The 11,744-nt window shown below is 36.5% G+C and overlaps 1 protein-coding gene across 1 annotated transcript in view; it reads left to right on the forward strand.

The window, feature by feature from the left end:
- LOC140234506 (band 4.1-like protein 3) overlaps positions 1-7,405 on the forward strand; it is a 106,166-nt gene extending 98,761 nt beyond the window's left edge. The window contains exon 20 of the mRNA XM_072314547.1: positions 3,236-7,405. Coding sequence (XP_072170648.1) covers positions 3,236-3,361 — 126 coding nt within the window. The 3' untranslated portion in view covers positions 3,362-7,405. The remainder of the gene's footprint in view (positions 1-3,235) is intronic.
- Positions 7,406-11,744: the final 4,339 nt, after the last annotated feature.

Here is an 11,744-nt window from a genome sequence, read left to right on the forward strand (position 1 = left end):
TGAAATATGAAAGAGCATACAATTTCAAGAAGGATTCAACGTGTATTTGATGAAAATTGGTTTTTAAATGGCTGAGATATAAAAAAAAGAGTGATAATAATAAAAGGCGACAGGCCACGCTTTTATTAGGATCTCTTTGTTTCACCTTATTTTGGATATCTCAGCCATTTCAAAACTGATTTTCATCAAATAAACTTTTGATATCCCTTAGAATTGCATGTTCTTTGACATCTCACAGAGTGGTTTCTGAATATCTCGCAAAATGTTAAAAGCTAAATCCTCACCTCGACCAGAACTGTACACACCCTTTAATAGATACATAAGAATGTATACCAGTGCTGTATGCAAATACAAAGAGGTCCATGTCACAGGTTTAAAACAAACACATAGCAAAAGGTAGAGAATGACTGGAACACCTTCTGATGTGCTATACTTATCAGAATTTTAACAATTCAACACAAGAACTGATCACCAGTCATTTTTAAAGTTGTTCTTAGCCTAAGAACAGCTTTATAAAATGCTCCCTGGTGACTTTAATACAATATATGCAACAACCAAAAAAAAAAAAAAAAAAAGAAAGAAAAGAAAAAGAAAAAAATATGGTGAAGAGAAATTTAGCTTCATGAGTGTAATACAGAACAGTCTTGTTGGTGTGTAACATGAACATGGACCAAGTGTGACCAGAAGCTGATATTTAGTGTTGGTTTCACTGTAGTTGGCTGTGTGAGTACTGTTTATTCTAAAAATGATATAAAGTTGGTATATGACAAAATACAGCAAAAAGAAAAATCTCTGTTAAAAACTTGATCAGAATTGTTTTTGAGTGAAATTTCCTTGGAAGGGAGGGGAGGGGGGTTGAATTCCTGCACCTTTCAAGTGACCGTCCAGCTGCATGACTGTTATCACACCTTGTTACTTGATGTGTTGGCTTCACCCTTCCTTGCATTTTGTGTCCTGTTGTAGACAGCGCCCTCATCAGTTCACCCTTGTCATGATCCTGCTTGTATGTCATAGAGAGCTGCTTTGTCTGGCTTGGAGGAAAAAAAAAAAGAGCCCAAAGCTGTCATGAAAAAGCCCATTCCACTCATTGGAGTAGCCCAACTGATCCCCATGCTACCCATACCTGTGTATAAGGCTGTGCTTGTTTGTCTGAGCAGTAGTAGCCCAAAGCATTTTGTGTTGTAATGTATGTGAGTTTCCATACACATATGGGGATGAATTAATACTGTGATCTCAGTAATAAGTGATATTTTGTAGAGTGAATTTCAGCTGGAATCAGAAGAGAACAGGGTATTTCAGCAACCACAGACCAAAGATCACTTCACAGAGAGGAGCATGTCTCAAAGTGTGCTGTGTTTATTTGAAATAAACCTTCACTTTGAAGCTGCATTGCATTGCAGTTACTATACAGTGCATCAAAAACATAGTGTGGTTCTATACTGCTCTGCTTGATTGTGCTGCTTTGCTTGGGTTTGTGCTCAATATCCTCTCCAGGAATTCATCACTTATCCTGATTTGCAGTTCTGTATACTTCTAAAGTTTAAAAACAATGACCGTATCATGCCAAAGGTACTATCAACAGGAGGAACAAATACCCAAAATGTTTTTGGAAAAACAAAGAAAAGAAAAGAGATAAGGGTTTTCATATGAATTACGGCAGTGGCCAAATATTATGTCCTGTGTCAATGTGGAGTTAACTTGGATACAACTTTGGTTTGTGCTGGGGTATCGGCCTAAACCCTCATAACAAAGGTAGAAATGCCAAAGATGAATATCAATGTGTCTGATATATCATTTCATGTGATTTATTTTGTAGCATCCCTCAAGCTTGGAAAGAATTACCGTATGATAGTTCCTGATTAATCATGTTTCATATGTCAAACCGCTGTGTTTTAAGAAATCAAGGGTACACACCAAGATCTTTGTACATGTTGTGGACATACACAGCATCGGCATTGTTTCTACCTTGTCAGAAATGGTCATGGAGTGTGCTCATGAGTCAGATATTTTCAAGAGCAGCAGGGGTAAAAAAAAATCATCCTATCCTACTATATTTTCCATAAAACTTGTCTTTTGTTGGCCGTCATATACATGGCAGATATATGATATTTAAAATCATTTTGTCATGAATTTTACCAAAAGTTTGAAATGACATGCATTTTCAACCCTCTTGAATAAGTCTTGAGATGGAAAGGAAAGGGAAGGAGGTGCTTTGAATAAGATTCCTTCAAGGAATTCTAACATTCACAAATACTTCATCTTAATTCAATTTTGCAATGTATGCCTGTAGGTCTTCTTTCCCTTGATATTCATCAGAATCCATAAGTTTTAGTTTGGTTTGTTGTTTACGAATTTCATTACAAGGGAAGACAGAAATATGAATGAGTACAAATTCAGTAATTGTTTTATTCTTATCATCATCTTATTGATGATAATCTTACCACATCTAGCAGCACAAAATAGCACAAAAAGATATATATATATATATATATATATATATAAAACACAAATATGATGATATGAACATAGTAAGGCATTTTCTAGAGTGCATCTTGACTGTATGTTTGTAGAGATGTTGGAGAAACACAAGAGCATGTCGCTGCTTGATAAATTTGAGGCATGTTGTGTGTGTGCATCCTTTTTACATGGAAGATGCCATAGTTGAAAGCAATGAATGTGCTGTATGAATTGTATATTAAAATCTTGTAGTATGGAAGGAGAGTGGGGAAAGGTGTACATCTTGAAAAGCTGAAAACTTCTTGGTAAGATCAACACTTATTTATGTACATTGTACCATTTCATGGTTCATTTCAGTGATGCTCTACTGTTTGCTGTTTATACTCAGTAGGAGTTTACAAATATGATTGATTTGTAGTTACCTGCTGTTTTAATTTTTTTGGAGACTTTATATTATTAGTCTTTATTATGTGACCACCTTATTAGGGAAGAAAGCCAAAAGTAACCTAGAAAGGCAAGCAAAACATAATCCCTCCTCCATATGTGGACATTATGGATTTCAAAAGAGCAAATGCAAATTGCATAAAACATTCAGTAATGACTGTGTAATGAAAAGATAAAATGAAATTCAGCCCCAATAACCAAAGTACAGAGTACGGTGTATTTGAGAGTGATTCATCACATAATGAAATGACCTTCCATACAAATCAGTTTCTTACTCTCTCTCTCCGTTTCTCTCTTTTCTTTCTTTGTTTTTCTCTCTTGTCCATCCGGTCAGATCTTGGCCGAAACCCTGGCCGAGGAACAGAATCAGAATCCAGACTTCAAAGTCACTCGTATCGTGATCCAGAAGGAGGGGGAGGAGGTTAATGGTGATGTGGAGGAGGATGCTACGGATGCATAGACTGACTGCAACGCCCCCTGACCCTCCTCAACAATACCAATGCATAGAGTGTAGAAGCACCCCTGTGTCATCCCTTCTATACCAGCAAAAAAGTCCCTTGATCCATTGTAGCCGTTGGGATTTCTTGCTGGTTTTACTCTTTCTTCTGTTGGGATTTACTTCTTCGTAAGAACTGTCCATGACACAGACATGCCAGCTTTGTAGTTAAGAACGGTTGTGGTTCGAAATTTTTGAATCTGATGGTGGTGAAAACCTTACTCTGACCCAATTTAGATGAATCAGTGTTAAACAAATCTTTGCCCCCTGTGTGTCCTCTCTCTCACAAGTAGATGTTGCATTCTGTTCTCTGTCATTATAAGAGGCACTAATCACAAGAAGTATTGGGTCTTAGTTTGGTTTGTGTTTTGTTGTTTTTTTGATCTGTGTTCAAAGTGGCAAAGTGTTTTAAGTTTGCAATAAAGGCTTCAATTGAACTTTTGTTGATTTTTTATGAACTTCTGTTCTTTATTTACCATGATTTGTGTATTCTTGATACACATGCAAAGTGGCCCTGGCTGGTTTGACGAATGGAAATTATCATTTGCTGTTTGCATTTATTTTGTATCATTACCGTCTTTTACTTTAATAGTCAATCAAGTACAAGTGTAGTGCATTCTAGGGATTTGTATGCATGCCATAATAACTACCACAAAACAGAATCAGTGTAGTGAGACCGCAGAGTTGTAAAGCAGGAATTTCAGCCTACTGATTTTTGTTGGTATATGTAATAGAACTGAAATAGGCAAAATGGTAATTTAACAGTAATTAGATGGAATTTTTTTTTAGACTAATCAATTGCCTACCAAGTGATTATATCTTACTAAAGAATAGGTGTATTTGTATGCATGTTTTATGTACAGGAAAGACTGTTGGTGAAAACACACTGCCTAATTCACTTTCTTTGCCATATGGAATGGCTTTATATGATAACTAACTTAAAGTTCTTACTATTTTTCAATATTGAATAAATTGGAATGATCACTTTCTTTTACAGGCAGAAACTGGTTTGAAAAATATTTCATAATATCTGCATGGTAGTAAAAGTAGTGTACATGAGCATTGTAAGACATGCCCTTTTGGAAAAAGAAAATCATTCATGTCAAAAATTAGATATGTAATAACTGTGGGCTATATTACTGTGGTGATGTTTAGACATAGATTAAAAGGTAATATTTCTTTTTACTCTATGAAATTATTTGAATACCATAGGCAAAAAGAGAACTATAGTTAGAATATGGTTGAAGAACATGGAACAAACTTCCCAGTGTTGTTACTGTTTTGAAGTATGAAGAATGTAGTGGCCATGTCCTGCAGTTCTGTTGCAGTTTCATTTAAATCAAATCCATTCTGATTTCGTGCTTGTAAATAGTGCACCAATTTTGACTGCCAATTTGCTATGAAGCTTTTTTTTAGCTTGCTTATTTCTTTCACAAGAAATAGCATACCTTCATTGGCTTGAATTGTCTTTGAATATGTTTGTAGTGTTTAGGGGAAGAATTCTTTTTTTTTTTCCATGAGAGAAACCCACTGAGCTCCTGGATATGCTTACTTTCAATGAACTGAGCCTTGTAATGCTCAAGTCTCAAATATCCAGATTATCAATTGTGTTTTGAGACAATTAGACAGTTTAAGAACAAATAAGTAGATTTAATGTGGTACAAGAAGCCAGCAGAAACCTTTTACAAGAGAGACTTCTTATGTAAGGTAAAAGCACAGCCAAGCATTATGAAATATGATTACATTTTATGTAATCTTCCATGTTTGACTTCAGGTATGGGCAAATATGCAGTGAAGTGTCTTGCCAACCTGCCTGTATTGACCCAAAGTTCATTCTTGTGTTAATTAGTTTCTGTTGTTTGTTTTTGTTAGAAAACCTTGAAATATTGAGCAGTTGCTTGATCAGCTGTTAAATTGTTTCTGTATAAGACTTGTACCAGTCTACAGACCAATACACTGATGTGATAAGACCTTTAATTGTTTCTCCTTGACTGAAATTATGAATAGTATAATATTAATTTGTGTCACTAATGTTATGTTAACATTATGCAGCCATTTGCGGTAAATTGTGATGAATGTTTAAATAGATAATGTTTTATTATAAGGTGTTGAGTAGTCATTTACATTGTCTTTTACTTTGTATTTTGTGTTCTAAAAAAGACCTACTTAACATCTGGCTCTTCTAAATTGCACAGTTTTCTTATCTATGTTCTGCAAATTGTTAAGAAACTTTGCAATGTTGAGTGTGGATTTTCATTTTTCTTTCTCTTGTGATGGGGATAGCAGTTGCATAATTTTGAACCAATTCAAGGTCTTGTCCCAAGAATTAGACTTTGGTAATTACTAAAATCAGTACTATTGCTGCTCATGAAAAACGTCATCACAGAAGATTGCAGTCGGCAAGCAAGCAAACTATTGCAGTCTGATGGCCACGGCAAATACGCCGTAACATAACATAGAACATCTATGATGGGATAAGACATTAGCAGAGACGTCTGGGCATGGTGTGTCCTGTGTGATCTTCCCTCTTCTTCTTGGGAAGTAATAAAGTAACCATCGCATGTAGGGTTAAAGGTCAATCGGCGTAACCCTACGTATCTTGGAAGAGAAGTTTTTGTAGTCAATTTGAGAAAAAGAGAAGTAGTCTTTGACTAGTTTGGGTATTAAAGTACCTTTGATAAAAGTGACGTGTCATGTCTATGGGATAGGATTTTAGTATCCATTTATGATGTGAAGCCTGCTTATTGGATTGTGTCTATTTAAAATGGATTAACAAATCTGTTAATAATGATTAAGAAAAAGTACAAATATTCATGTAAATTTAGATATAGTCTGTAAAATCTTGCTTTGACTGTTGATTTTGTTTATCATGTATCAAAACTTTTTATCTCAAGTAGAATTTTTCATCAATGCTCCTCCTGTAATGATTGTGTATAATTTTGCTTCTATCTATTAAAAATTCTAGCCTGAAGAGAATACTCTTGAAAGATTTAGAAAAGAAAAATGTGTTAGCCAAAATTGTTGGCTCTCTGTACATGACATATTAGTAATAACACATTAGCATTGAAAAAAATAGAAATAACTTGGAAAATTGAAGAATTGATGTTGTGACAGTTGTAGAAATGTTGTTGATAGCATGTGCTCAAATTCACTGTGAAAAAAGGCATTTTCCAAGATGACGGCATTTTGCCTTTTTCCGCATATTTTTTTTTTTTCTTCTCCCAGTAGATTGCTGTGTTCTAGAATTAGTGTGACAAAGCATTGTACAGTCAAATGAGCTAAATAATGCAACCTGTGTATACGTACATGTTATATCTTTAAGCATGGCAAACATACAGCTTGTATCACACTCAACATGCTGTCAATCTCTTCTTAAGTTCTGTGTCTCTTTTGTTCTACCTCTCTATCTTTCCTTCTCTCAATCTTCTCTTCTCTCTCTCTCTCTGTCTCTAAAGGTATAAGTATGTACAAGTAGCATTGAATTTTAATGAAGAAAAGATACATTGTAGCCTGTTGAAGAAGTTGCTTAGAGTAATCTTGCCATAAATTGATTAGTCTTGTACAAGACCTTAGTGCTTTTATCTTATAGCCAGATCTCATATCATCTCATCTCTTGGTAAAGTAAGATTGGGGGAAAAAAGGAACTTTGTACAGAATTGAACATTGATTTTTACATTTTTCAACTAATCAGTGCTTTCCAGGCAGAATTTGTGATTTTCACTTTCATCTGACATCTTTCGTTGAACTTCTAGAGTACAGTTTTGTGCATTACAAAAGCAAATAATGGGAATCTTTTGCGTAGTATCCAAGAAATTAAAGACAAAAAGTATGAAATGAAGTAATTCAGACTCTTTAGTTTCATCCATGATAAAATTGTACAAAATGGTTGAACCACAGATATCATGTTTTGTGATGTTTCCTTGACTCTGTGAGATGGCACACAATGAAAGGAGTACAATGTTTTCATGGTCTGTGATTGAAATAAACCATGTAATTGTCGCCCACAAACACATTGTGTTGGTCTGATTACTGTCGTCTCTGTGGTAAAAATGTGAACAGGACTGCCGGAGGTTCTGAAGTACAATGTAGGACTTTAACACGACTGTTGAGGATGATTTTGATTTTGCTATAACACGCATTTCCCATAGACACCTGCCCGAGTTTACTCAGGGAATAGTCTTCAACAGGATGAATGGCCACTTTTGCCCTGCATTGTTTTGGTCACAAGAATTCCTTTTGAGGGAGATATCAACTGAATAAAAGAACAATAACAACAAAAAATGTTCAGAATAAGCCAGGTCAGAGTTCCAGTTTATGCACATGGGCAGGGAGAGTTCATTTGTGACCCGCTACAACAAAATGATCCTAAAGTCGGGCGAGGTCGATTATTTGAAAATTTCATGATATAATCCCCTAATCTTTCTGCTTTAAATTGATAATAACACATTTTATAAAAATAATCGGCTGCGCAGATATCGACGTTTAAAAGAGAGCATGTCGAGACGTCTGGAAAATCACTGTTTCGAGAAAAGCGCCCTAAAAGTCTTCCTTTCGACGCAATCGCGATCAAGGGACACGCAAGTCAGTTTTCACCTGTGGACAATAGAAGGTAAGCCCTAGCAACCCCCGAAGAGTTCATTCAAGCACATCAGCGTCGGCGGTCTCCTCACCAACCAATCAGTGACCAGGATGTGAGAAGCGGCTGATCATAGCGCACCCCGCCCGCACGCACCAGTCGACTGGGCAGTGTGCGAGCTTCACGCTTCGGTTAGCAGCAAGCAGCAAACTGACCAATGAGATCACTCTGGTCGTTGTTAGGGGCGGAACCTATCTGTGGCGCTCAATCCAAATTTTCGAACCAGTTTCTGCTTCGTTGAAACGCCAAAAAACATGGCTCAGAAAAACGCATTTTTTTTTAATCTTTTGATCATTTTGCTTCAAAATTTCGACAGATGATAGAAGACATGTTAGACTCCAATAATATATAAAAATCAGAAAATCGTAAGTTTTGACCAATTTTAATGCTCTGACTTCAAACTCGATTTTCACGGCTTTGACCTTGCGCGATTTTAGAACCTTTTTGTTGTAGCGGGTCACATTTGTATAAGGGTTGGGTTTAAAATTTACTGAGATAAGCATCTTTATAAAATGGGTTCAAGAATGTAGCCAATAGAAAGCGCTGAAATGAGTCATGTGGGCGTTGTTTACTTTAGTACCATTGCACTGCAGTACCAGTGTGCACTCAATCAGTTGTTACAAGTGCGTCGCGCGCTACTATACGCGCCATCAATCCTGTAAACAACTAGTTCGGGCTGCCGCCGGCCGGCCTTTCTTGTGTGCATAACATACATGTGGCGTACTTATATGTGCGGGATTTCCGAGTGCGACGTGCTTGACTCTCTCGAGCGAGTGCTACATGTAGCTAACTGGTATCGACCCACAAAGGTAGGAACTACGTGAAAAATGCTGTTAGTTCTCGACCCATTTTATAAAACAAATGATGCACAGGATTATTTCGTGGCGTAGTGGAGATGCAGCTCACTCTCGGGTATGTATAATGTAGTGCAACATGCACGAGGCGAAGCCTCGTGTATGTTTCACAATTGTAAATACCCTCGAGTGCGCTACGCCTCCACTAACGCACTCTATCCTGTGCATCATTTGTATAGTATGATATAGGTGCGTAATGATTATTCATGTAATCCTTATAAATGGTGCTTGCCAGCACATCTGCCTAACAGCAAGGTTGGTAGGCACCTATTTGGCCATTTCAATAGAAAAAGTTAGTGCATTCAATGCATAACAATGAATTTAACGATGCTTTCCAAAGTGTTGATTGACAGATGGGGGGGGGGGGCACTTCATGAAGTGTTTTGTCAGACAACTTTGTTGGACAAATTTGCCCTCGGCAAATTTTAGTGGCTTATAACAGTTTGTCAGAAAATACATGTATATCTGATGATATGCTTCATGAAATGCTCCCCTGGTCTACACAAGTTCATTTTTTATTTGAACATAAATTCCATAAATTGTCTTGTCAAGCAAGCTTATGCATTACAATGTACGTGACATACATGTATGTCACTTTGAAAATGAGTGAAGTGCCTATAAAACCAACCGAGAACAAAGAGAAGGGTCATTAGTACCAATGTGCACCTGAGCTATTGTACTGTGGACTCCTGTTCAATACAACGAAGTCCTCAGGACCGGTAGTTCTCTTTCCTTATATGGAAATTCCGTTATAACCGAATAAAAAAAAAACAATAAAAAAGCACAGAGTGGATAATGTTGCGGCCCCAATTTTTACTTCATTGTAAATAGAATTTTGTTATAACCGTGTTCGTTGTAACGGGAGTACAATGTAATCTCTGAACTTGGTGTATTATTTTGTTGGCAAATATGCTTTAATACATTCTTACTCCTGCTTTGCCATGTCTCTTCATTTTTTTTTTTCCATTTCTGCAAGACCCCGTTTGAAGAATATGCTTGATGGTAGTCGTTTTGGTCTACAGCCTGTATGTCCTAGTAGAACGTTTGCGTGCATTATTTCTGTGGATGACTGGTAATGTATAAAGATGTGCCAATACTCCTCTAACTTGTATCCTGTGGTCTGCGTGTGTGTGTGTGCATGTGATCATGGACAGTATTGTAAAGGTCTAATTATGGACTACATACACTAATCTTTCATTACAACTTTCAATGATCAATTCAAAAGAGACTCTAGTTAAAGGTACAACAGTAATAATAATTTTATTATTCATAATGTTCACATAAAGTAGAATAAGTTTGTAACATACCAGATACAGTCTCCAGTCGAACAATACTACAGTGTACATCACCTCTGTAGAGAACAGAACTCCACATGAGTTGAAATCACTGGCCATTATACACAAGTCTGCCACAGCTTAGAGGGGGCTATAATATTCATAATGCCCTCCCTGTGTGTGTATGCATTTCTCTTGCACTACACCACGTAGCATACTTCGCGTCGGGCAATGGAGTACCATCTGCTGTGAATTCTCATACAGTATGCAGAGACATGTATGCTGTACCACAAGCTCTGATATAAGTTTCACCTGTGTCTTGTTGCCACAAAATAGCGGGGATATGAAGTTATTAAAAAAAAAAAAAACCCCAAAAACAAAACAAAACAAAGCTGAATCACATAATGGGAACTGCTTTACTGGACATAATGATGTTCAATGTTCCTTGTAACCATACACAGCTCTCTTGCTGTACACAAGTGTCATCATGCTTCACACAACATCTGGTTGGGCTATGTTCCCTGTGACAAGTTCTACAGTGATATATCAACAACAACAACAACAAAAGAAACTTCCTTTTCATAATTATATGGCACTTCAGAATAGCTGTCATATTTGCAGTTTATAGACGAATAACAAAAAGAACAACTATGACCGGTATGGCACTTAGTTTGTGCTTCTAAAGTTACTGGTTCTGTGCCAGACAGAATTTGAACTACGATGTGGTCTGTTAGTGGAGCAAGGTTTATTTTCTGGCAAGAATAAGAGAATTAATGACCAAAATGAGCAAGATCATTTGCAGGCAATATAATACCAGGTACTCAACATAATGCATTTGACAGTGCTACACTGTGTATGTGTTACTAAATGGGCAAATGTGGCATATTTTGGGATCTTGATGGTGATTCATAAATGTGTTTCCTACTTTGACTAGTACAGTGTATTTATAATGAATTTTGTATCTGAGGCAAACTACTTCAAAGCCTCTTATTTTAATAGGCCTATATCCTTATTGGCAAAAAGAAAAAGTTCAAGGAGTTCATAAATGAAGAGAAGTGAGACTTTAGGAATAAACATAATGACCATATAACACTTATGGATATGCTCTTGAATTAGACATATTAAACTTCACTGTACTTAAAATAACCACCAAATAAATATTTTTCCACCAATAAAATAAAGTGAAATAAAAACAACCAAACCTACAAAAGATGACGGATGGAATTCTGTAACACAGAGTCATTCACAAACAAATACATGAATACGAATTTAAAATGCTGCTCTCAGAAACACGACTGAGAATATATGACATATTAAGGTGACAGTTACATACAAAGGAAATTCCCTCTCAAAATAAAACCTGTTGAAGGCAAGAGAAATGCACATTTTACAGCAGAATATTTTGCATTCCATGACATAACGTAATATCCCAGCACCTTTTGAGGCTGAGGTATAATACAGCACACATGTGGGTATACATCAGCATGGTGGTTAAACTGGCAACCTGTGTTGTATATTAACAGCCACACTGACATTTGACTCTTTGACCCCCTTGACCCCATACACTGCTTTCAAAATACTGG

This window comes from Diadema setosum, chromosome 10 (genome assembly GCF_964275005.1).
Source record: "Diadema setosum chromosome 10, eeDiaSeto1, whole genome shotgun sequence".
Taxonomy (NCBI): domain Eukaryota; kingdom Metazoa; phylum Echinodermata; class Echinoidea; order Diadematoida; family Diadematidae; genus Diadema; species Diadema setosum.